The sequence below is a fragment of the Aquarana catesbeiana genome, linkage group LG02 (assembly GCF_042186555.1).
Source record: "Aquarana catesbeiana isolate 2022-GZ linkage group LG02, ASM4218655v1, whole genome shotgun sequence".
NCBI lineage: Eukaryota > Metazoa > Chordata > Amphibia > Anura > Ranidae > Aquarana > Aquarana catesbeiana.
The window spans coordinates 471,011,767-471,039,733 of NC_133325.1; the positions used below are offsets into that span (position 1 = coordinate 471,011,767).

The following is a 27,967-nucleotide window of genomic DNA, read 5'->3' on the forward strand; positions in this document are numbered from 1 at the left end:
ATGTTCCATGTTTCATATCAATTTCAATTTACTCTTAGTTTATTATAATAATAACAAAGCAAAAATCTGCCATTTAAGATTTAGTTTATTTGAACAATGTCTGCAATGGTAAAAATGTCTGCAAAATAATAAATAATAATAAATAATAAAACTATTTCTTGCATCCATAATGACCAGGCTTCTAGCATTTACCTGTTGTAGAAGCCTAAACAAAACCTATATTGAAATTCAGAGCTATTTTTCAACATTGTTTCAAAGCAAACTTCTGTCTTGCCCATACTTGGCAGAGTAATAGCATAGACAGGTTTTACCTACCTTCCTCACATTAGCTGCTCTGGTCCTGCACCACATCCCCATAATATATAGTATTTTCCAAGTATTGGGAAACATATACCATTCCCCTTTCCTTTATTGCAATGCTAGTTTTCTGAAAGATTAGTTGGGACTCAGCACTGTCACATGCTGGTGAGGTAAGTACAGCCTGCCTATGGTATCTCCTATAAAAAATAAATGTGTTACTATGTCTATCATGGGAAAACTTCAGATTTACTTTAGTAACACCCTCCTAGTGTGGGATACTAGATAAATTTAGTTTTTGGCTCCTCTGTAGTCATTGGAGCGGCTATTGGTTTAGTTGGGCTGTTCTAGATTTCACAGGCTGTAGGTTTGATTGTTTATCCTTGGATTCTGGAGGCTACCAGAACATAGAGGGCTGGGAAAGTCAAATAGGCAAAAATAAAATGTATTGTGCTTCAGCCAATCCCTGGGGAGATGTGCCCAGTAGGTGATTGGAGGAGAACATAAGTAGTGTGGGGTCTTAGCAAAGCCAGGGTCTAGTCCTGTTGGAGAAGTTTTCAGTCTCAGGGGCTGCTGCCCCTTTAAGGCATTCCTGATTAAATCTGCTAATGGTCATCGAGGTCCCAGCTATAGTAGATTACTTCTTGATTACTTCTTAAGGATTTGGACTGGGGGACCCACAAAAGAGTGCCTGTTGTGAGCTGGGAGGTGTGTAGCTGCCATGGGAAATTGTGAGTACTGATCCAAGCTCAAGAATCAAGTAATTGTGTGCTGTTCTACTTTTGGGGGCCAGCGGTAGCTCTTTCTCTGGGACTGCTCCTACAGGAGCTCAGTTCTGGTTTTCCCTTTGGTTTCTGGTTTAAAGACTGCTAAAAAAAAAGTTTAACGTAGTGAATTGTATCCTCTTGCTACCAGTCACCATTTCTGGAGTATCCCATACCACCCCAACCCCTCTCCTGTTACAAGTTCTACAAGCAATAAATTATAAAATGACATCCCCTAGACTGTTTAATGGGGCCAGAATGAATAGACTGTTGCCTGTGTGAATTGTAGCATCTGCAATGTTTTGGGAAAGAAGCAGTTATTATAGAGGTCCCTTGGGGGGGGGGGTAGAGTAAAGCCCAACTTCAGGAAACTTGAAAATCCTCCCTTGAATTGGGACTGTGCCCATCCTGCAAGGATTTATTGTTCATTCATGTCTTGAAAATGGAAAAGCTGTTTTGTTTAGCTGATCCTATGCTTCCCCGGCAGTGCACTGTTCCTCGATGTCCCCACATTTAATTTATTGCTATGAACCATGCATTGGTCTTGATGACATCAAGACCTTAGACTACTGGAGCATGGGGAAGAAGATATTGTGGAGACCAGTCTAAAAGTCTAAAGGATCAGAAAATAGGGTAAGTAAATCTTTGCCATGTCCCCTAGACCTAAACGAGCAGATAACCCTTGAAGTCCAGCTGCAAGGAAGAATTGTCAAGTTTCCTGGAGTTGTGCTTTCTTTAAAGCTGGTCACCTTTTGTGCTCCGTGGTAACCTTTGTGGGCAATACATCATTAGAAGACACAGTAGTGGACAGAACCACAGCTCACAGGGAAAGCATGTCTGATGTAAAGGCTTCTTCAGCAGAAGTAGCACTCAATGAAGCAAAGATTGGTAGTGCAGGTGGCAAGATGGGTAAGTACAATTAAAAAGGCTAAACTATAAAAGTAAGCAAAGCACAGTTTTTGTTATTGTTTTGATAAGTAAAGTTGCTTTCATGTTTTTGATAAAATAAGAGTGATTTTCCTTCTCCAACAAATAGAATGTGTTTAACATTTTTCAGTATGTTAGTTGCCAGTTTTCTCTGGCTCTAATCTTAATCTGTGGTATGAGTGTATTGATTAATGTCTTTCATTTTTTATACACCTTTACAAAGTTTATTCAGAAGTCTGACTTGCTCTGAATGTTAAACAGAAGCTGCTTTGTTCCTATAACCTTAGTGATGTTTTATTATGAATATGTTATCTGTGGTCTCCTGAAACATCAGAGGACCCTTGACATTTCAGTTCCTGAAATACAAACTTAAGAGACAAACTTAAATCTAATCTGGGAAAAATCATCCGCCTAATGCCAATGTACTCCAAAAAGCTGGTCACATTGCAGTTGTAATCTTTTTTTATTTAATTTGATAACTTTTTCATTTTCTATTTTAAGGAAAGTGTGGACCTTGGAGAAATCATGTTCTCTCTGTGTTATCTACCTACTGCTGGACGCTTGACCTTAACAGTAATAAAATGTAGGAATCTAAAAGCAATGGACATTACTGGTTATTCAGGTATGTAAAACATTAAAAAATCTAACAAATCAAACATGAAATGCCATATCAGTGTACAAAGCTCTACTTAACCTAATAAAATGAAATCAGGGCACTTTTAAGATGCAAAGGTTCCCAGGGAAAAACTAATAATGCTAGCTTTTTGATACATTTGGTATTTGTTGAAAAATACATTTCACAGCCATAGTAAGAAACTCAAAAATGGTAAAAAAATGAAGGAAAGGAAAGAAGTAGGGAAAACTGCATGTACTCTATGTTAACATATCATAACAGAATTTGAACATTGTGTATTTTAAGTTTTGTCTAAAGAAAAGTGATAGGACTAAGAATAATTTTTGGTGTCTATTGGAATAAAGTGCACATTGGAGTCAATTTACTACAGGGGTAGAGAAAGATGACTTTGCAAAGTGTATTTTCACTTAGCTTAATGAAAAATGTACATTTTAACAAAAAAATAAATACATCAAATAATACCCAGTCACATGTAAGGAAAATGTAAAAAAAAAAGGGTTTTTGCTCACATATGATTGGTTAATTGAAGTCAACACAGCTTCACCTATTTCACTGAGATGAGCCAAAATTCACTTTGCAAACTGAACATGCTGTCAACTCTATGTGTGGATTTCTACTTTTTCACAAGTTGGAAACAGAATTTTACAGCTTTAGATGTATCATTTTAATTGAAGGTAAATGCATCAGGATGTTTTAGGCTCAAATAGTTACAATCAAGACTTTCCTCTTAATAACAGCGTGTTTTGCTTACCTAGACCACCAAAATTATATCATATGGATAAGGTCACAACCTAGATATTATATTGCAGCTTACAATTCTTAGATGTGATGACAAGTTAGTTTCCTTTTTTTAGGCTTTCTTCCTTTTATTTTCATCTGGTAACCCAATCAGTAAGTCTGTTGTATTTCAACAGAAAAGCTCTTTTGCAGCTACTAGGGATGGGCTTTATGTTCAGGTCGAACATGCATTCGACTCGAACATTGGCTGTTCGCCGAATAGTGAACAATTTGGGGTGTTCGCAGCAAATTCGAAAGTCGCTGAACACCCTTTAAAAGTCTATGGGAGAAATCAAAAGTGCTCATTTTAAAGGTTAATATGCAAGTTATTGTCATAAAAAGTGTTTGGGGACCTGGGTCCTGCCCCAGGGGATATGTATCAATGCAAAAAAAAGTTTTAAAAATGGTCGTTTTTTCGGGAGCAGTGATTTTAATAATGCTTAAAGTGAAACAATAAAAGTGTAATATTCCTTTAAATTTCTTACCCGGAGGATGTCTATAGTATGCCTGTAAAGTGTCACATGTTTCCCGTGTTTAGAACAGTCTGACAGCAAAATTAAATTTCTAAAGGAAAAAAAGTAATTTAAAACTACTCACCCCGTGGTGTCAGAGGGGGGCGGGGTCACCCGTTTACATAAATGGGTGTCCCCGCCCTCCTCTGACAACACGGGGAAAGCCATAGGGAAGTCCCCGTGCATCAGAGGGGGCGGGGTCCTCCGTTATATAAGAGCTGTCACCTGAACAGAAGTGTCACACAGCTGGAGACTCCCATTGAGGTGGATCAAAGGACAAAGCGGAGAAGAAGAAGCCAGAGGAAGATTCCGGACGAGAAGACTGGAGGAAGAAGTGGAGGAAGATAGAGGAAGAAGCGGGGGAAGAACAAGTTGGAGGAAGAAGAAGAACACCAAAGGAAGACCAGAAGAAGATGGAAGAAGAAGCGGGGAAAGAAGAAGACATTAATAAAGGAATTGTCAAAAACCATCTATTGGCTTTTTTTTAACATTTTTGACACTTTTTTTGTGAAATGGTAGGGGTACATTTGTACCCCATTACCAATTTACACAGGGGGGGCTGGGTACTGGGGGTCCCCATGTTAAAGGGGGCTTCCAGATTCCGATAAGCCCCCCGCCCGCAGACCCCCACAACCACCAGGCAAGGGTTGTGGGGATGAGGCCCTTCTCCCCATCAACATGACTACCCCAAAGCACCTTCCCAATGTTGAGGGCATGTGGCCTGGTACGGTTCAGGACTGGGGCGGTCTCTCGTCCCCCCTATTTTCCTGCGGCCTGCCAGTATTCAAAGTGGCTCTAATAACAGTAAATTCATAAAGAGTAAACTAATAATAATTTGAATAAATTTGATATTACATGAAAAAATCATATGTCATGGTTCAAGACTCCCTCCACACTGTCTCTCCCACCAAACTCACCAAAGGGACCCCAAGGAGCACACCCCAAGTCAATCCATGGATAGCGGTGGGGGAGGTTCTGTGGGGCCACAGGGGGCATATGGGGGCCAGGCTACAGGAAAAAAAAGGGGAGTACATATAATAATATAAATTTTTGGACATAGCCTCCAGTCCAATACTCTAGGCTAACATAGCCTCTACAAAAAAGGGGACCCAGGGGAGAGGAACGGGACAGGTGCCAGTTCCACCCAGGGAAAAAGAATTCATCAACAAGGAACCAGCAGATTAGCAAAAATATGAAAAATTTAATATTTGAGTTGAATAATTCCACATATACACCAAACACAAAATCAAAAATTATGACAATAAGTGAACCAAGACCTGACACTAAGAAAATAAAATAGACAACGTTGTCTAGGAACAGAACAACACACAGATGGCCACCACTAAACACACACAACAAGAACGCCCAGCTGGATTAATGAGTGAAAAGATACACAGCAAAACATGAAGCGTCTCATAAGTATCTCAGAAGGTTGTGGGTCAAGGCTGGGAGATTGGTGTATGCAGCCGTATGGTTAGGGGGGAGTCCGCCTATGTATGTAGCCGCTCCGTACCATCTGAGATGATTCAAGTGGGATTGGCATGATCCACTAGCCTGCTCAACTTCGGTATCCCGGGACTGGTGAGACTGTATCTGTTCATATTCTAATCGTGACTGATGTCACCATAGTTACACAGTTGTCTCCCACCCACTGTTAATTTCATTCACAGTGATTATTACCGATGCAGGCACATCTACACCTTTGCACCATCCCCACATAGCGGCTCATCTACTTCACCAGTCATTGTATGACACTCAGCTGTTAGTGTCTCAATCAGCTATGTCCATGCAATACATCTCAAGGCTCCCCTAAGGCCTGGCATTGGCATTCTACAAGGCGGACTCCCCCCTAACCATACGGCTGCATACACCAATCTCCCAGCCTTGACCCACAACCTTCTGAGATACTTATGAGACGCTTCATGTTTTGCTGTGTATCTTTTCACTCATTAATCCAGCTGGGCGTTCTTGTTGTGTGTGTTTAGTGGTGGCCATCTGTGTGTTGTTCTGTTCCTAGACAACGTTGTCTATTTTATTTTCTTAGTGTCAGGTCTTGGTTCACTTATTGTCATAATTTTTGATTTTGTGTTTGGTGTATATGTGGAATTATTCAACTCAAATATTAAATTTTTCATATTTTTGCTAATCTGCTGGTTCCTTGTTGATGAATTCTTTTTCCCTGGGTGGAACTGGCACCTGTCCCGTTCCTCTCCCCTGGGTCCCCTTTTTTGTAGAGGCTATGTTAGCCTAGAGTATTGGACTGGAGGCTATGTCCAAAAATTTATATTATTATATGTACTCCCCTTTTTTTTCCTGTAGCCTGGCCCCCATATGCCCCCTGTGGCCCCACAGAACCTCCCCCACCGCTATCCATGGATTGACTTGGGGTGTGCTCCTTGGGGTCCCTTTGGTGAGTTTGGTGGGAGAGACAGTGTGGAGGGAGTCTTGAACCATGACATATGATTTTTTCATGTAATATCAAATTTATTCAAATTATTATTAGTTTACTCTTTATGAATTTACTGTTATTAGAGCCACTTTGAATACTGGCAGGCCGCAGGAAAATAGGGGGGACGAGAGACCGCCCCAGTCCTGAACCGTACCAGGCCACATGCCCTCAACATTGGGAAGGTGCTTTGGGGTAGTCATGTTGATGGGGAGAAGGGCCTCATCCCCACAACCCTTGCCTGGTGGTTGTGGGGGTCTGCGGGCGGGGGGCTTATCGGAATCTGGAAGCCCCCTTTAACATGGGGACCCCCAGTACCCAGCCCCCCCTGTGTAAATTGGTAATGGGGTACAAATGTACCCCTACCATTTCACAAAAAAAGTGTCAAAAATGTGTATGACACTCAGCTGTTAGTGTCTCAATCAGCTATGTCCATGCAATACATCTCAAGGCTCCCCTAAGGCCTGGCATTGGCATTCTACAAGGCGGACTCCCCCCTAACCATACGGCTGCATACACCAATCTCCCAGCCTTGACCCACAACCTTCTGAGATACTTATGAGACGCTTCATGTTTTGCTGTGTATCTTTTCACTCATTAATCCAGCTGGGCGTTCTTGTTGTGTGTGTTTAGTGGTGGCCATCTGTGTGTTGTTCTGTTCCTAGACAACGTTGTCTATTTTATTTTCTTAGTGTCAGGTCTTGGTTCACTTATTGTCATAATTTTTGATTTTGTGTTTGGTGTATATGTGGAATTATTCAACTCAAATATTAAATTTTTCATATTTTTGCTAATCTGCTGGTTCCTTGTTGATGAATTCTTTTTCCCTGGGTGGAACTGGCACCTGTCCCGTTCCTCTCCCCTGGGTCCCCTTTTTTGTAGAGGCTATGTTAGCCTAGAGTATTGGACTGGAGGCTATGTCCAAAAATTTATATTATTATATGTACTCCCCTTTTTTTTCCTGTAGCCTGGCCCCCATATGCCCCCTGTGGCCCCACAGAACCTCCCCCACCGCTATCCATGGATTGACTTGGGGTGTGCTCCTTGGGGTCCCTTTGGTGAGTTTGGTGGGAGAGACAGTGTGGAGGGAGTCTTGAACCATGACATATGATTTTTTCATGTAATATCAAATTTATTCAAATTATTATTAGTTTACTCTTTATGAATTTACTGTTATTAGAGCCACTTTGAATACTGGCAGGCCGCAGGAAAATAGGGGGGACGAGAGACCGCCCCAGTCCTGAACCGTACCAGGCCACATGCCCTCAACATTGGGAAGGTGCTTTGGGGTAGTCATGTTGATGGGGAGAAGGGCCTCATCCCCACAACCCTTGCCTGGTGGTTGTGGGGGTCTGCGGGCGGGGGGCTTATCGGAATCTGGAAGCCCCCTTTAACATGGGGACCCCCAGTACCCAGCCCCCCCTGTGTAAATTGGTAATGGGGTACAAATGTACCCCTACCATTTCACAAAAAAAGTGTCAAAAATGTGTATGACACTCAGCTGTTAGTGTCTCAATCAGCTATGTCCATGCAATACATCTCAAGGCTCCCCTAAGGCCTGGCATTGGCATTCTACAAGGCGGACTCCCCCCTAACCATACGGCTGCATACACCAATCTCCCAGCCTTGACCCACAACCTTCTGAGATACTTATGAGACGCTTCATGTTTTGCTGTGTATCTTTTCACTCATTAATCCAGCTGGGCGTTCTTGTTGTGTGTGTTTAGTGGTGGCCATCTGTGTGTTGTTCTGTTCCTAGACAACGTTGTCTATTTTATTTTCTTAGTGTCAGGTCTTGGTTCACTTATTGTCATAATTTTTGATTTTGTGTTTGGTGTATATGTGGAATTATTCAACTCAAATATTAAATTTTTCATATTTTTGCTAATCTGCTGGTTCCTTGTTGATGAATTCTTTTTCCCTGGGTGGAACTGGCACCTGTCCCGTTCCTCTCCCCTGGGTCCCCTTTTTTGTGATATGCCTTTAATTCAGAGGAACACACCCTACTATCTCAATTAGATTCCCCGGGTGTCATGCAATTAGCTTTATCCATATACAGATGTAGTTAGGGTATTTCCCTCATCTGTTATTATTTTTCATATTGAATCAATTTGAGTCTCCTGGATCATAAATTCCCTCCCTTCCCCTCCTTGTTGTTTTAACATAGCCTCTATTATACTTAGAAAACTCTCCTATTGAAAAGTGTTGATGCAGGGGCGTCAGGAGTTCAAAACAGACACAAACGTGAGGGTGTAACACCATCACATATGCACCACTGTCAAGAAGAAGTAAAGAATAGTTCAATGATCTATAGGGGATAGTGATAATAAATAATGCAGCAATACAAGGGAACCTAGATGCAGCCCAACATATAAAACCCTCCAGTATTGCTGTCATTTTCACATACAAAGGCACTCTTCAGATACTGATAAACCAGCCCATGAAGGGTAGGTTGCATATAAGTATCCAGGCAAAAGCCCACTCATTAGTGAACCAGTAAATGAAGGACCCACACACCACAACAATGGGGCAAATAAGGCAAAGGTTGAAAGTGCAGGTACAAGTTCCAAAAACTACATACCAATAGGGTAGTCTATCAATGTACAGCCATAGCAGTAAAGGCAAAAAAAGATCCATAAATACCTTGTGTTAAGTGGTATATAAAGCAATGGTCACTCCCGTCCTCCAGTTGGTGTATTGCTAGAGAGGCCGGCCTTATATACCCCCCACTCGGTCGGCGTCTGATGTCACAGACTGAGCGCGGACGAGATGTGGCCACTGCGCATGCTCCAGCATAGACCCTCCGTTGGCCTACAAGGACCAGAATACCAAGCGGCGGGGGGAAGCAGTGACGTGACACAGTTGACCAATCCAATGGGAGCGGGCAGAGCCAGCCCTCCATGTCCACACAGCCAGATATACTGGAATGGGCTGATTGGGACCAGGGAAAAACCACTGCAGGCCAGGATCGTAAACCACTGGCGCTAAAAACGGGCAGCCAGAGCAGGCACCTGCCCACTAAGGACAGGGACCCGGGGCGTCCATGCAGCCACACGCAATACCCACCACCCAACGCAATGGACAGCCCAGAAAACAGCTCCAGTGTGTCACAATGACAAAAATGGAGGGTTGCGATGGGGACACGGTGTACCCCATTGTATGTCAACCTGTACCTGGGGGGATGGGAGAGGGAACTTTTTGCATGCGAGGACATGTCTAGTCTCCTGCAACATGTCATCTCGTGGCACAGATATATTGACGACGTTTTACTTTTTTGGTCTGGCACTAGGGATGAACTTTATAGATAAACTAGCTGTTAATAGCTATAACCTTAGGCGTGTGCAGCCTATTGCATTAGGGTGTTCACCCCAAAGCTCAAGCACACATACGTGTATATGTATATATATATATATATATATATATATATATATATATATATATATATATATATATATACACACACACACGCATTATATTGTCAGAAGTACTGGGTCGCCTGCCTTTCCATGCACATGAACTTAATGGCATCTCAGTCTTAGTCCGTAGAGTTCAATATTGAGTTGGCCCACTTTTGCAGCTATAACAGCTTCAACTCTTCTAGGAAGGTTATCCACAAGCTTTAGGAGTGTGTCTATAGAAATGTTTGGCCATTCTTCCAGAAGTGCATTTGTGAGGTCAGGCACTGATGTTGGATGAGAAGGCCTGGTTTGCAGTATCCGCTCTAATTCATCCCAAAGGTGTTCTATGGGGTTGAGGTCAGGACTCTGTGCAGGCCAGTCAAGTTCCTCCACCCCAAACTCGCTCATCCATGTCTTTATGGACCTTGCTATGTACACTGGTCCAAATCATTTGTTGGAGGGGGATTATGGTGTGGGGTTGTTTTTCAGGGGTTGGGCATTGACTTAGCAGGGGTGGTAGAAAATCTACTTCAAGTGCAATCATTCACATTATAATCAAAACTAAAACATATAAACTTAAGTGTAACAATCTAAAAAATGTAAATTCCAAAATGCTATAATGATGGGAACCTTCCAACTAAAAAGTTGTTGCACTTGAAGGTAATTTGTATTGCAATTATCTGTAGATCTGTCCACCATCCCTGCTATGTTTTATTTGTTATGTCTTGTTTTCAGTTTGATGTGTATTATATTTGAAGTTGCGTATCACAGAGACCATGATTGTGGTAATATTGAAGTTTATTGAGATTTCCATACATTAGAGGGTTTCACCATTATTAAGTTATTGGTTAGTAAGTTAGTGCTGATGGGCACTGATAGGCAGCACTGATGGGCACTGATTGGTAGCACTGATGGGCGCTGATTGGCAGCATTGATTAACACTGATAGGCAGCATTGATTGGCACTGATAGGCAGCATTGATTGGCAGCATTGGTTGGCACTGATAGGCAGCACTGATTGGCATTGATAAGCAGCACTGGCACTGATAGGCAGCACTGATTGGCACTGGTTGACAGGAATTGGTTGGCACTGATAGGGGAGAGGGGGAGTTTCACATTCAGGAGATTGCAAAACTTGCCAGAGCCACTCAGTGTGTGACACTGTCAGGTAATGTCACTGCTTGCAGGGAGAGAGACCAGCTGTCAAAAGCCAGCGGTGATGTTGGGCTGAGCAGGACTGAACAGCTATCAAACATCAGCCAATGGGATGGCCTATAGCAGATTGACAGCTGGGCAGTGGTTCATTTATCCTGACTGGGCGTCATATAACATCCAGCAGGATAACAGCCGCCGTGCGCCCGTGGGGGCGTGTATCGCGGCGATCGGCGGAGGCTCTTTACCACGTGATCAGCCATGTCCAATCACGGCTGATCACGATGTCAATAAGAAAAGCCATTGATCAGCTTTTCCTCACTCGCGTCTGACAGACGCGAGTAGAGGAGAGCCGATCGGCGGCTCTCCTGACAGGGGAGTCTGCGCTGATTGTTTATCAGTGCAGCCCCCCCTCGGATGCCCACACTAGACCACCAGGGAAACCACCAGGACCACCAGGGAAGGGGGCAACATGTGGATAGAGCCAGGTATGTACCCCATGGCCATCCACATGTACAAATTATGCCCAATCTGTGCCAATCAGTGCCCACAAATGGGCACTGACTGGCACCATTATATATCAGTGATGCCCAGCAATGCCAATCATCAGTGTCATCAGTGCCACCAATCAGTGTCATCAGTGCCACCCATCAGTGTCCATTGGTGCCACCTGTCAGTGCCCATCCGTGCCCATCAGTGCCCACCTATCAGTGCCCATCTGTGCCACCTATCAGTGCCACCCATAAATACCCATCAGTGCCACCCATAAATATCCATCAATGCCACCTACATGCCCATCAGTGCTGCCTATCAGTGCCACCTATGAGTGCCCATCAGTGCCGCATACCAGTGCCACCTATCAGTGCCCATCAGTGCCACCTATCAGTGCCCATTAGTGTCGCCTATCAGTGCCCGTCATCAGTGCCCGTCAGTGCCACCTCATCAGTGCTACCTCATCGGTGCCCATCAGTGCCACCTTATCAGTGCCCATCAGTGCAGCCATATCAGTGCCCATCACTGAAGAAGAAAACATACTTATTTACAAAAAATTTTAACAGAAACAAAGAAAAACTTGTTTTTTTTCAAAATTTTTGGTCTTTTTTTGTTGCGCAAAAAATAAAAACCACAGAGGTGATCAAATACCACTAAAAGAAAGCTCTATTTGTGGGCACAAAATGATAAAAAATTTGTTTGAGTACAGTGTTGTATGACCGCACAATTGTCATTCAAATTGCGACAGCGCTGAAAGCTGAAAATTGGCCTGGGCAGGAAGGTGTCTAAGTGCCTGGTATTGAAGTGGTTAAGCTAGAAAGAGAGGACCTTATCTTTCTGAAAAGCCCGAAGTAATGAACAGCCAGTTAGAGTAATTACTAAACACTCAAGACAACACCCTCAGTTGAGGGAGGTAAGTAATGAACAGTCAGTTAGAGTAATTACCCAACACTCAAGACAACACACTCAGTTGAGGGACGTATTAACCAAATTTTGGCCATTATTAAACAGCAGACACCACTGTCAACAAATATATTAAACACTACCCGGAGATTACATATCGATGAGCACCATCCCTCAGGGATTGACTGGTCAGGAGCCACTTTTCCCCTGTGGTTCATGACAATTCATCCCATATGGGCACTTTTGCCAATGGGAGATGCAATACTTGTCGCTTTATTTCCAATGGTCATGAGGTTACACTTCCGAATGGTCAAACTCATGTTGTTGCACATAGAGTCACATGTCATACAGTTGGAGTTGTATATCTAGTTAAATGCCTATGTGGATGTTTTTATGTTCGTAAAACGAAACGCCTCTTCTTTAAACGTATAAAAGATCACACCACTCCCATTTCCAAATGCCTCATGACTACTGCCATCAGTAGGCATGTAGGGCTTCAACATGATTTCCATATCAATACAATCAAGTTTATGGCTCTAGAGCATGTGCCTTCACATGCGAGGGGTGGTAGTATTGACTGTACCTTATTACAGTTAGAAACCCAGTGGATCCATGATTAGGATGCTACAACCTATCCAGGTTTAAATGAATATATAAGCTTTAAATCTTTTTTATAATGCTAGATTAGATTCATCCATACCTTATGCTCTATTGCACACATTTGACATGGATGACCTGTGTACAGATATAAAGCCATGAATATTTTCTCATATCCTTCTTTCCTCTGTACACCTGGTTATTACCAGTGCCTTTCCACTCTTTCGGGCCGGCTGATTTGTGTTACTGTGTGAATTAGAATGAAGTATTTTGATATTATACACACGTGTCATAGTCTTTCAAAAATTGTTTAGTAAACTTTATCTTTATTGATGAAACAATTGTTCTATGATATGTGATTCTAAATGTATCTTTGTAATATTTGTTCAATTGCTGGTTGTACTCTTTCAATGTCATGGTTCATGTCGATGGCATGCACCCACTGGTTGATTCACCAGTTTATGGTTGCACCTATACATAATTTCTCCCTCCTTCACCCTTTTATTCTCTCTCCCTCCCTTTTTGTCATTGTGGCACACTGGTGCTGTTCGGGGCTGTCCATTGCGTTGGGTTGTGAGTATTACGTGTGGCTGCACGGATGCCCCAGGCCCCTGTCCTTAGTGGGCAGGTTCTCGCTCTGGCTGCCTGTTTTTAGCGCCAGTGGTTTACGATCCTGGCCTGCAGTGCTTTCTCCCTGGTCCAAATCAGCCCATTCCAGTATATCTGGCTGTGTGGACACGGAGGGCTGGCTCCGCCCACTCCCCTTGGATTGGTCAACTGCGTCACGTGACGTGTTTGCGTCATGTCACTGCTTTCCCCCGCCGCTTGGTATTCTGGTACTTGTAGGCAAACGGAGGGTCTATGCTGGAGCATGCACAGTGGCCACTCTCATCGTGCTCAGTCGGCGACGTCAGGCGCTGACCTAATTGTGGGTATATAAGGCCGGCCTCTCTAGCAATACACCAGCTGGAGGGCAGGGGTGACCATATCTTTATATACCACTTAACACAAGGTATTTATGGATCTTTTTTTTCCCTTTACTGCTATGGCTGTGCATTGATAGACTACCTTATTGGTATGCAGTTTTTGGAACTTGTACCTGCACTTTCAACCTTTGATTGACTTATTTGCACCCTTATTGTGGTGTGTGGGTCCTCCATGTACTGGTTCACTAATGAATGGGCTTTTGCCTGGATACTAATATGCAACCTACCCTTCATGGGCTGGTTTATCAGTATCTGAAGAGTGCCTTTGTATTTAAAAATGACTGCAATACTGGAGGGTTTTGAATCTTGGGCTGCATCTAGGTTGCCTTGTATTGCTGCATTATATATTATCACTATCCCCTATAGTATGATTGAACTATTCTTTACTTCTTCTTGACAGTGGTCCATATGTGATAGTGTTATACCCTCACGTTTGTGTCTGTTTTTATATTATGGCACCCCTGCATCAACACTTTTTTATAGCAGAGTTTTGTAAGTATAATAGAGGCTATGTTAGCCTAGAGTATTGGACTGGAATGTCCAAGAATGTATATTATATGTATTCCCCTTTTTTCTTGTTTGTTTTCCTGTAGCCTGGCCCCCATATGTCCCCTGTGGCCACACAGAACCTTCCCCACCGCTATCCGTGGATTGACTTGGTGTGTGCTCCTTGGGGTCCCTTTGGTGAGTTTGGTGGGAGAGACAGGGTGGAGGGAGTCTTGAACCATGACATATGATTTAGTAATGTAATATCAAATTTATTCAAATGTTTATTAATTAACTCTTTATGAATTTACTGTTATTAGAGCCGCTTTGAATACTGGTGGTCTGTATAATCCCCTGAAGAAGCCATTGATGGCGAAACATGTAGAGGCATGACATTCATCAGTAACCACCTTATGTACATGGATACTTTGGCCAGTACAACAGTTTTGTAAATACACTCTGCTTTCACTTTTATGAACCTCTTTTGCTACGTGAAAGTGCTAACCACTTCACCACTGTGCTGCCCAAATTAAGCTTTGTGCAACCAGAGGCAAGTGGGTATAACCAAAGACAAAAGGAGAAAAGGGAATCGATTGTGAACAGAAACTACATCAGGGGTGCCCAACCTTTTGAGGAGCGAGGGTCACTTTAGCGACTTGGTAACAGATCACAGGCCACAATGAGCGTAGCAGGCAGATGGCAGGTCTGTGTCCACTCTGCATATGTAGAGCAGACACAGATGCAGCCCGTTCTACCCTAAGGGCCCTCTCAGTGTTGCCAACCTAACAGATTGAAATTTACTGACACAACACCCAGAATTTACTGGCACAGCCAAGTTTTCACTGACATTTCCAAAAGTTACAAAATTACAGTTTTAAGTACAAATGTCACTATTTAGGCTACAAACAAGTACAATATGTAATTAGCAATGTGATTTAAGGTAGATAATAAGGCAAAAAACATATTTCTTATTTTATTTTCGATATAGTAAATAAGTATCTTAGGGACAGGACTCAGGAGGGCAAGAAATTAGAATAGGCAGCACACACATGAAATTGACTCTCATGGTGATACTGAGAGCAGTGTGCAGCAGTACAGATCACCGACACGACACGTCCCCTCCTGAGTCACAGTAACAGTCTCTCTCCAAGCCAGGTGGTTCCTCCAGTCTAAACAGCACTGAAGGTCCCGCTCCCGGCCTGCCTTCCTCCAATCCCACAGACCCACACACAAGGCTCTGGCCGCTCCGCTTGGCTCCCTTGCACCATGACATCACAGGACATGCTCAGGCACCGCCTCCACCAGAGCTGCCCGAACACACTGTAGCACGTACTCCTATGGTCTCGGCTGGCTCCGGGCCGAGCGTCACAGCCATATTCTTTACTGGCAACCTTTTCTTTCTACTGGCAGGAGAAAATTGCCTGTTTTTTACTGGCTGCCAGTAAAAATGCTGACGGATGGCCCTCTGATCTGCCCAGACAGAAGGGGACTGATCCCTTTCTGTTTTTTTAAGGAGATCAGATTGCAGATAGGCGGGTTTAAGCAGACACAAGTCTGTTTACATCTTCTGCTCTATAGAGGTGAATGGAGGGTCCAATTGGGTCTGCCTGAAAAACAGACAGGCAGATCCGATCGCACCAATCATGTGAAAGGGGCCTAAGGCTGCTTTCACACTGATGCACAGCGGTTTACCTGCATCTCAACTGACCCCAATCTTCACTTCTTCCTCAGGATTCCTGCAGCTGGTTGCTGCTGTCCCCCAGGGGGTTATAACTGGTGGCCACTGCTGGCTGTCCTCCAGGGCTGGTACTGCTGTTGGGTACTGCGAACAGGTGCTGGTACTGCTGGCTGGTACTGGTACTGCTGGCAGTTACTGCTGGTTGTTACTGGTACTGCTGGTGGGTACTGCTGGCTGGTACTGGTACTGCTGTTTGGTACTTTTACTGCACTGGTACTGCTGGCTGGTACTGGTACTGCTGGTGGGTACTGGTACTGCTGGCGGGTATTGCTGGCTGGTACTGTTGGTGGGTACTGGTACTGCTGGCTGGCACTGGTACTGCTGGCTGGTACTGGTACTGCTGGTGGGTACTGATACTGCTGGTGGGTACTGGTACTGCTGGAGGGTATTGCTGGCTGGTACTGCTGGTGGGTACTGGTACTGCTGGCTGGTACTGGTACTGCTGGTGGGTACTGATACTGCTGGCTGGTATTGGTACTGCTGGCTGGTACTGGTACTGCTGGTGGGTACTGGTACTGGTGGCTGGTACTGGTGGCTGGTACTGGTGGCTGGTACTGCTGGCTCTGGCACTGCTGGCTGCTGTCTGTGATCGTGGGTTCCCATGCATTAGTGTGACAGAAGCATGCGGCTGCAGTAGAGAGCAGAGCCGTCACAGGCGGAGTACATTTGGTATCACTCCGCCTGTGAAGGAGCCAGCGCTATACGGGAAGCATCGGCTCTGCTTCCTCTAGCGGCAGCTCTGTTCTTCACACTGATGCTCGGAGATGGTGGGTCGGGAACCCGTGATCTGGGCTTGCTGACCCACCATCTCAGAGAAAGGCATGGTGGGCCACATCGGAGGGTGCCGTGGCCTGCGGGCCAGAGGTTGGGCACCCCTGAACTACATGGAGACGTATGACAATTATGAATAAAGATGACTAAAAGAGTAATAGAAATAAAAATGGTTTATATTGAAAAAAACATGTAGCAATAGGTGTAACAGATGAGTAGTGGATGCAAGAGAATGTAAACAGTCTACCTAGACCAAACAACAGAAAGAGATTATATATGTAACTAACACGTTAAGGTAGTAAGAAGCTGCCTTATAGACTAAATACATTTTTTTTTGCTACAAAGGGCAAACAGTCTGTGAAGTATTGTAAATGTTGTAAATTAATAAAAAATGGATGAAATAAAAAAAAGACTTGCAAGGAAGAAAGGAGAAAGGGAACTGTGAATTGATACTAATGCTAAATAAATTACATGGAAAAATCATGCTGTGGTGTAAGGATAGAATGATATTAATGATATGAGAGAACATGAACCCAGTAGAATTGACAAGTATGTAAATATACAGGATGACTGAATGCTTGGGGATATGTCAGAAGGTCCCTATAAACTAATTAAGACCATCTTTAAGCAGTATATTTAGTATATAAGGTTGATTTACTAAAGGCAAATAAGCCGTTTACTTTGCAAGGGAATTTTCTCTATGCAAAGAAATTTCTCTTAGCTTAGTGAATGCAGTGAAAATTCATTTTGTGAAGAATACCCAAACACGGGAAGGGGGAAAAAAAGTATTTTTGCTTGCGCATAATTGGATGATGAAAGTCAGCAGAGCTTCTCCTCATTCACTAAGCTAAGGAAAATTTCCCTTGTAAAGTGAAAATTCCTTTGCAAATTGAACATTTGAATATTTGCCTTTAGTAAATCAACCCCTATGTATACACAATGTCTAAGTATTCTGCATAGCTTATTAAATCTATTAAAATCTTCTGCTTCAGGAATATCTCCAATAATAGCAGCTTTGAGGAGATTATAATCCTCGTTGCTGGGTGTCAAAAAATGTTTTAAATTGCTATGCTCTATAAAGCCCACTTTCAGGATGGTGGGTAAAAAATGTGTGTTAGCTCTAGGAGGAGCAGAAGAGAATGTGATATCTGTCTTAGGCCCCTTTCATATGGACGTGTCCGTGTACAGGCTCCGCTTTGGTCAGCAGGGATCGCTCCGGCGATCCCTGCAGAGCAGGCAGATGACAGGTCTGTCTCTGCACACTGTGCAGGGACCGACCTGTTAGAGTGCCGCTCTCCTCTATGGGGGACCAGATGAAGACGGAGTCCGTTTTCATCCGATCCAATGACGGATGGAAAAGTAGGGTTTTCCTCCATCATCATAAACGGAGCATAGCGGAGACTGATGTCATCGGATGTCAGCAGATGTTCATCTGCTGACATCTGCTATCCCATAGGGATACATGTATGTGTGTTTTCTTCCAAAAACGGATGGATGAAAAATGGACATAAGGTCCGCCTGTGTGAAAGGGGGCTTAAAGAGGAACGTCACTCTTGTTTTTAAAAAAGTGGAAGTCAAACAAGCAAGTACTTACCAGCCCATGGAGTACAGCACTGTCTTCCCCAGAGTCAGTTCTTTGCTGGGTTTTGGATCCCCAGGGCCGCCATATTAGATGTGGGACCCAACTGTGACTTCCTGATGTCTGGCTCCCCACTGCTCACAGCAGTATAAAACTGGTCCTACAGACTCCTGGAAAATATGAAATGTGCCAGAAGAGTGTGGGTTGGGGTTGGAAGGGATAAACTGACATCATCCTTGCCTAGGTGAGAATTAAGGAAGCATGAGCAGGTACATGTCAAAAAAAGGTACCTGTTACACACCTCCCCCAAAAAAAAACCAAACACAGCAAATCTGTTAGAGGCGAGGGAGTAGTAGAATCAGCAGTATTTTCCCTTTTAAGTGATGGTTAACTTTAATCCCCACTCCCACAGGCTTCAGTGTTGTTTTCTTCTCATTGACACTTTGGGCTATATGCAGTCCAGTCCCTTTGATGTCATCATGTACAATTCAGGGCTATTAATGATGCATTTTACATGAAGGAGGCATAAGACCATGGCCTGGAACATCTTAAGACAGGAGGCTTTCCAAGTCTGAATAGTGTGGCCCATATATTGTAAAAGACAATGGGAGTGTCTTGTACTATAGGAAATGATAGTACTGGTATTTTGGCTAATGGTTTGACAACTTAAACATGCAGGTATACCACATTTGAAATATGAAAATATGGAGGGTGTTCTTGGAACAATTGATTTATTATGGATGGGTGAGTGGATATTGCTATAAGAGTTAGGATAATTTCAGGGGTTGACGCTCCAAGAAAAATAACCCTGAGCTTAGCTGGTAATTCTATTTTGGATCAGAGGTGAGTAGATACCAATCTTTAGAAAGAATATTCTTGATCTTTTTGAGATGTTCATTAAACCTAGTAACAAAGCTAGAAATAGGAAATAAGTATTCCTTTTAGAGGCTTTTTAAAGGCACATGTCCTGGGATAGACTATTAGCTCACTTATGTGCCCTTTCCACGAGCTCCACTGGACACTAAGATTTTTTTTTAAAGCTTTTGCTTGATCTAGAAAGTCTGTGTCATAAGTACAGTTCCTTATCAGCCTGTCAAAATTGCTATAGAGAATAGTCCACAGCCATGGATTTATAGTGACAGTTATTGAAATTAGGATAGTTATGGCCATCGACACTGAAAAAAAGTGGGTGATGATTAGCCCATCTAGGTTCACCTAAACACCCGGGTACCAAATAGAAAATCAGTGAATATCGCTGGTAAAAACATAATTCCCAAGTGTTTTCATGAAGGTATTAAATAAATGATAGGATGTCAAGCAGTTCATCCTTCCAAATCATTATGAGATCATCAATAAATCTCTTGTATCTGTCTTAGAAAGAAGCAGGTTCATTTTCGAAGTAACCTATATAAAGGTTAGCAAAACTGGGTGAAAAATGGGTCTGCATGGCTGTGCCCCTTTTTTGAAGATAATAGGCATAAAAAAATAAATGTCAGAATGATTATCGAGGAACTCAGCTAAACATAATGTTTCAAATTCTCAACATATTTATATAGCAGTTGTTTGGAACCCTTATTTAGTTATATACTGTATATATTTATGTATTTATTTATTTATTTTATTTTCATGTTATAGGTCTTGTTAGAGCCAAATATGACTGGTTTTATCATATGAATTATTTTTGTATCATGTCCGGTTCCCATTGACTCTGCAAATATTTCATTCTTTGTATTCCTGTTTAATTTGTGGCCCTAATGAAGTAAGAGTGTTGCTACCCTCATAATGCATTGGCTGTGCAAAGGGGAAATAAGGTGTGCGGCCTACCCTGCTAGGTCTCCCATAGGGGACTAGAGTGATAATAGTGCAAGTATGAGGGTAAATGGCGCTACCTATATAATGAAAGGCGACAGACCCTGTTCACTTGTTAGGTGCTATGTGCCTCTATAGTGACTATTGAATGTGCATATGCCAATAGTATAAATAGTATTGTAAATAGTAATAGTAAATAGTATTGAGCAAAAATACTATATGCCTAGTGTTTAATTTTGTTACAAATAACCTAATTTCTTTATATAGCCAAATACCATGTTAAAAGGTAGCTTTACATATACCATATTTTAAACATGTGGTGTGATGTGGGAGGGACCCCATTATTGCATATGTTTGTTTCTTCTTCCAAAACACATTGATAAAATGTTTTTTTAAATGGAGATATAGTGTTTTTAGATGGCTGTGTTTTTTAACCATTTCTCAAAAGTATCCTTATAACTGACCATCAGTGTTTTGATACTAGCAGTTTGGCGGTGAATAGGTGATGGTTAACTGCAGTAGACAAAAGTATGTTGTCAACCACCTGGCTATGCTATCAGGCACGCATGTTTTGATCACATGAATGGATGAATAAGAATTACAAATCTGTTGGTCAACAGGCCTCTTTACATATATGTTTTCAACTGTCCATTAAAATAGAGAGGCAACTAGTACCTTCAATGGCATCCAACATATTTCTTTCATGACATATTTAATTTTAAATAGGTGTATTTCCTAGCATTTACATAGGAAATGTGGCTCCATCACCCTTGAAGCCAAAATACAGACACAACAATAGCAATAGATGAATGAGTGCTTTTATGCTTTAATTTATTACATCTTATGAGACTATAGGATATTTGATCTGCCAAGTTTAGTGCCATGGATCTTCTTTCTTACTGCTGTAATTGTATATCTATGAAGGTGCTCATTCTTTTTGTAGAGGGGATTGGTGGGACATAGTTCCTGCATTATTTCCATGGGAATAACTCTTTCCCGTTAGCTCTCTTTTTATCTGAATTTCTGTTCATCTCTAGAGCAGATATAAACATTACCAAACACGTTAAAAAAGATGAACATTTTTAGGAGGTGTGTATAGATTTTCAAAGCACTTTACTCATTCCATTCTATGTTTGCTGAAAAATGATGTAATAAATGTTGCTGTACACAGTATGCATCAAATTGATTATCTTTTCAATGTGATGATAAAAGCATAGATATATTTCCAGAGAAATCATCCAACTATTAAACCAAAACAAATCAACCTTGACTTTGGTCTCTAGTGTCAAGGTTTTGCCTTGAATTTATCGCAAGAATATAAGCATGTCGGATTCATTTTCTAGTGTAAAAGTTTTCGAAAAAAGGTTTTTGTAAATAAAGCTTGCTGCAGTGGCTATTAGCCATAAAGAAAATATATTACTGTAAACAATCTTTCAAGTAACTACAGTAAAGTGAGCACTCAACTGTGTGTACTGAGTAGAACAACGCAAACACACATTAACTAGTAGAACAAGGTAAAAATAAAAAAATTCCAATTTCCAATTCCTACTAGCTAACACTACTACATTTCTTTATTTATGATCCAAAGGGTGCAATTTTCAATGAAATTAACTTCTGTTCTCCTGATTTTTTAAAGTGTCTGTAAACTCAAAATCTATATTTTAGTTTATGAGAAAAAAAATAACTAAAGAAAACAGGACTTTAACGGTACCACAAGAAATATATAAAAAAGCCAAACTTTTATTAGTACAAAGGTTAAAACAATTTAAGTATGTTAAAATACTAGGATAATGTATATCAAACATTCAAACATGTATTAAGCCACACTCTTATGCTGCGTACACACAGTTGGTCAAACTTTCCGACATAAAATGTGTGATCGGAGCTTGTTGTCGGAAATTCTGACCGTGTGTAGGCCCCATCGGACAGTTTCCATCGGAATTTCCGTCGCACAAAATTTGAGATCTGGTTCTCAAATTTTCTGACAACAAAATCCGTTCACGCAAATTCCGATCGTGTGTACACAATTCCGACGTACAAAGTTCCACGCATGCTCGGAATCAAGCAGAAGAGCTGCACTGGCTATTGAACCTAATTTTTCTCGGCTCGTCGTACCTGTTGTACGTCACTGCGTTCTTGACGTTCGGAAATTTCCAACAACTTTGTGTGACCATGTGTATGCAAGACAAGTTTGAGCCAACATCCGTCGAAAAAAATCCATGGATTTTGTTGTCGGAAAGTCCGATCAATGTCCGATCGTGTGTACAGGGCATTAGACGCAGAATTTTCTGTACATCTCTAAAGTCATGAGACAGCAAAATACATTTCATACATGTTTGTAGATATGCCAATTTATTCATAGGACACAATGAAATTATATGACCAACAGTGGCATAATCCTGGAAGTAATGGATAAAAGACAGCTGATGTATATTTAATTGGCCCAGGAGACCCATCACGGATTTAGATGGCAAATTATTTCCTATTACAATGCTGGAGGTGAGGAAGGGATATGTATTATAAAAGAGTCAATAGGGGGCTTTTTTTATATATAAAAAATGGCTACTTTTTATGTAGCACAATTCAGAGAATCTTTCTAAAGGATAAATAAGCTATATTTATCCAATCATGGGGCCTGATGTTTCCAACTACACCCATGCTCCCCCTATATTTTAGTATGTTTTACATCTTACCTTCCAGTAAATTGTGTCCTTAAAGTAGACATAAAGGCAAAACTTTTTTTTTCCATTTTGGATAGAGTAAAGGGGGGGGGGGGGGGTATAACCGCTTTCGGGGGGGTTTGACATCTGTGTCCCATTGGGGAGATTTCCCTTCATTTCCTGTCCCATAGTCAATACAGGAAGTGAGAGGAAAAGTGAGGGAATCCCTGCCTATCACCAGGGTCAATACTGGAAGATTTTCCCTCTATTATGCCCCATACACACGGTTGGATTTTCCGACGGAAAATGTGTGATAGGACCTTGTTGTCGGAAATTCCGACCGTGTGTAGGCTCCATCACACATTTTCCATCGGATTTTCCGACACACAAAGTTTGAGAACAGGATATAAAATTTTCCGACAACAAAATCCGTCGTCAGAAATTCAGATCGTGTGTACACAAATCCGACGGACAAAGTGCCACGCATGCTCAGAATAAATAAAGAGATGAAAGCTATTGGCCACTGCCCCGTTTATAGTCCCGACATACGTGTTTTACGTCACCGCGTTTAGAACGATCAGATTTTCCCACAACTTTGTGTGACTGTGTGTATGCAAGACAAGTTTGAGCCAACATCTGTCGGAAAAAATCCTAGGATTTTGTTGTTGGAATGTCCGAACAAAGTCCGACCGTGTGTACGGGGCATTACTGTTCTGAGGACAACCCAAATATTGAGGGTTTCTTTTACTTTCACGTCTTATACTTTCAGCTCTTTATGTTTCAAACTGACAATGCTAAGCTGTTGCCTCGTATTTACCATCAGCGCTGTCATCCTGCAGTGCCCACTCCTTAAGTTGACTGTAGGGCTGTCTATCAGGTCTGCAGGAGACATGCACAGACCCAAAAAGGCAACCCAACAGCCGTCATTCTAGGAAAAATGTCAACTCTATACACCGAAGCATGATGCTATACATACTATAATATAGAATTTGGGTTTACATCTAATTTAAGGTTATATGCACATATAAGCTCTTGTGCATCCATGTACTCATATGCAGGAATGAGCTCCCTAATATCTCCTTAATATCCATATACACATGTAATCATAGGTGTGACCAGTCCCATCAAGTTACATGTAATGAAAAGTTTATGCAACAGTGGCAAGGTTAATTTTGCCTGTCCCTATAACAGGGTCCGTATGCCTGGAGAGTGAGAAGGATTGGCTGATCATGTCACCACTGTGATTGGTTGTTACAGTGGTTAGATAATTAGGAGCTGGTCCAGCTGACTCCAGATCATCAGTATAGACAGTCACTGTGCTGGGCGTCACAGCCCAGCCTCTTTGCCACTGCACATATGCCTTATGTGGGCGAGAGGAGGTTATACTGTATGTACAATGGAAGAGCCACATCTTATTTTTTATTATCTGCTTTGCAGTGCTATGCATTGGTTCTGCATTACTGCTCAATGATTCATCTGATGCATCAAAAAGAGTACCGATCTGTGTGTGGTTTTAGCTCTGACATTCACCACCAGGAATCCATGGACAATTTCCCTCATGGGAAATTGGGTCAAATTGAAATGACAATTTTATTGTCACTAGATGACTGGGTCAGAGCACCTCCAAAATTGCAGCTCTTGTGGATGTTCCCAGTCTGCAGTGGTCGGGACCTACCAAATGTATTCCAAGTAAGGAAAAGCAGAAAACCAGCGACAGGATCATGGGTGGCCAAGACTCACTAATGCACGTGGTGAGTCCAATCCAATAGAAGGTTTACTAGTTCAAATTGCTGAAAAAGTTCATGTTAGTTCCAAAAGAAAGGTGTGAGAACACAGTGCAACACAGTTTGTTATACACTCACCAACCACTGTATTAGGTACACCTTGCTAGAATTGGGTTGAATCCCCTTTTGCCTTCAGAACTGTCTTAATTAGCCGTGGCATAGATTCAAAAAGGTGTTGGAAACATTCCTCAGAGATTTTGGTCTATATTGACATGACCCTTTATTCGCCCCCCCCCCCCCCCCCCCCAATCATGGCTCATTCCCACCCCACAGTATAAAAGTATTCTTTCAATGGCAGCCATTTACAGTATGATTTTGGCGTGGAGAGAGATAGAACAGAGCTCTGTTCAGTGCTATTAGTTCATTAGTGTGCTATGCTGTGCTATTTTGCTTCAATTATCAGTGGAGAATATTAGTTTAGTGTCAGTCTAGGGATAGTGTGAGTGTAGTGAGGAGGACCATTATTCAGCTTTTCATAGTGTACAGCTAGAGTAGGGACAGCTCAGATAGTTTTACTGTAGTGTAGTGAGACCGTGTCATTCATACATACATTAGTGTACAGTAGGGACAGCTCACATAGTTTCAGTGTAGTGTAGTGGGGACTGTGTCAGTAATCTTTACATTAGTGTCTAGCTAGAGTAGGGACAGTTCAGATAGCGTCAGTGTAGTGACGGTTGAACACCGGCTATTTGATTGCATTACTGCCAGTTTAACGCCATTTACTTCTGTGTGCGTTACTGCCAGTTTGACGCCATATAGTTTTGTGTGTGTTACTGCCAGTTTAACGGCATATCATTTTTTTGTGCGTTACTGCCAGTTTAACGCCATATAGTTTTTTTGGGGGTTACTGCCAGTTTAACGCCATATAGTTCTGTGTGCGTTACTGCCAGTTTAACGCCATTTACTTCTGTGTGCGTTACTGTCAGTTTAATGCCATATAGTTATGTGTGTCACTGTATGTTTTGCGCATTATATTGCAGTATATTATAGTGTATCCGTGGAGTGTGTCTGTGTAGTGTGAGTACTCAAATTAAAGTGCACCAAACAGCACTTTACGTTAATTAAAGTGCATCTACGTACAGATTTCCACTTCTTCTTTACATTTGCTTATAAGCACCGCCCCCTCCCTCCCAATAATGTCTTGGAGGACAACAAGGAGAGGCAGACGTTCCCTTGGCACTGTAAGGGGGCCAGCAACAAATGTATCCACAGGCAAAGGTGGACATGGTGGTCAGTCCTCAGGCAGGGCATCATTTCCTCTGTTTAGTGAATTTGCCGTGCTATCCAGCCACAGCATTCAGAGGAGGTGGTGGACTGGCTTACTAAACCTTCCTCATCCTCCTCATCCTCTGTCACACAAGCAGAGACAAGTGTGCAGTCCCCTGCAGTTGCCAGAGTGGATAAACCTGCCTCCTTGTCCACATCTATTCCTGCCATAGCTCCAACATCAGTCATGGAGGAGTCAGTTGAGCTATTTGACCACAGCGTCAGCCACTTGCTCCTTGATGATGGCCAGCTATTACTGGATTCAGATGTTGGTTCTGAGGTTGAGGATGACAGGATCATAAGCCTAGAGAGAGGGGAGAACACTGGTAGACAAATTGTCATTCATGTTTCCCCAGCCGCAGAATATTGACAAGTTGTCTCCAGTGGTAACGATGATGATGGAGGAGACCAATTTTTCTGCACCTGTTTGACAGGTGCATATCATTGCAATTTTTTACAGCAAGGCCAATTCTTTCTTTTATCAAGATTACCTCTATAGGGTTATGGTGGGAAGATGCCATGGACACCCAAAGACCAATTTTTACGCACCCATTACTTCTATCCAAAGACAAAGTGACACCAGAATGTATCCAAAAAATCTCTAATCTTGTTCCCAGTGCAGTACATTGTGGCCTCATCATACACACTGGCTTCCCAGCTGTTGCTGAGCAAAATAAAGGCAGCTTGCAGGGAAATGTCATTTTTTTTGGCTTTATAAATGCAATTATTGCTGCAGCAGATTCTAGACATGGTACAGATCTGCCACTTTACAGGTAGACTAAGGGGTCTATATTGGAAGTAATTTTTCTTTTTTTTGCTTTCACTTTAAAAATCAAAAAATCACTGCTCGTTGAAAAATGACATTTTTCGCAAACTTTTCTTTTATTGATACATGTCCTCCAGGGCAGGACCCGGACCATTGTATGCCCAATTACTTGCATATAAGCCTTCAAATGGGCACTTTTGATTTTTGACGATTGGGTCCCATTGACTTTAATGGGGTTCATTATTCGGGTCCGAACTTTCGATGTGTTCGAAAGTTCTGGTGCGAACTGAACAGGGGTCCGTTCGGCTCATCCCTAGTGCACACTCAATCCACAACTTTTCCAAGTGGATGTTTATCAATATATACTTTATTAGGTACACCTGTTCAATTGCTTGGTAACACAAATTGCTAATCAGCCAATCACATGGCAGCAACTCAATGCATTTAGGCATCTAGACGTAGTGAATATAACTTGCTGCAGTTTAAACCGAGCATCAGAATGGGGAAGAAAGGGGATTTAAGTGACTTTGAACCTAGCATGGTTGCTGGTGCCAGATGGGCTGGTCTGACTATTGCAAAAACTGCTGATATACTGGGATTTTCATGAACAACCATCTCTAGGGTTTACAGAGAACAGTCTGAAAAAAAAAATATCCAATGGTTAACTCAAATAACCCCTTGTTGCAATCAAGGTTTGTAGAATACTATCTCTGAATGCACAAAATATTGAACTTTGAAGTAGATGGGCTGCAGCAGCAGAAGACCACACCGGGTGCCACTCCTTTCAGCTGAGAACAGGAAACTGAGGCTACAGTTCACACAGGCTCACCAAAATTGGACAATAGAAGACTAGAAAAACGTTGCCAGGTCTGATGTGTCTCAATTTCAGCTGTGGCATTCATTTAGTAGGCTTTGAATTTGGCATAAACAACATGAAAGTATGAATCCAAACTGCCTTTTATCAATGGTTTAGGCTGGTGGTGGTGGTGTAATGCTGTGGGAGATATTCTCTTGGCACACTTTGGGCCCCTTAGTACCAATTGAGCATCGTTTAAATGCCACGGCCTACCTGAGTATTGTTGCTGACCATGTCCATCCCTTTATGACTACAGTGTACTCATCTTCTGATGGCTACTTCCAGCAGGATAATGCACCATGTCACAAAGCTCAAATCATCTCACCACTGGTTTCTTGAACGTGAAAATGAGTTCACTGTACTCCAAT

The 27,967-nt window shown here is 42.3% G+C and overlaps 1 protein-coding gene across 1 annotated transcript in view; it reads left to right on the forward strand.

Annotated features, from left to right (window-relative positions):
• The window catches only part of SYT6 (synaptotagmin 6), a 682,586-nt gene that overhangs the window by 620,454 nt on the left and 34,165 nt on the right, over positions 1-27,967 (forward strand). The window contains exon 4 of the mRNA XM_073615703.1: positions 2,490-2,610. Coding sequence (XP_073471804.1) covers positions 2,490-2,610 — 121 coding nt within the window. The remainder of the gene's footprint in view (positions 1-2,489; positions 2,611-27,967) is intronic.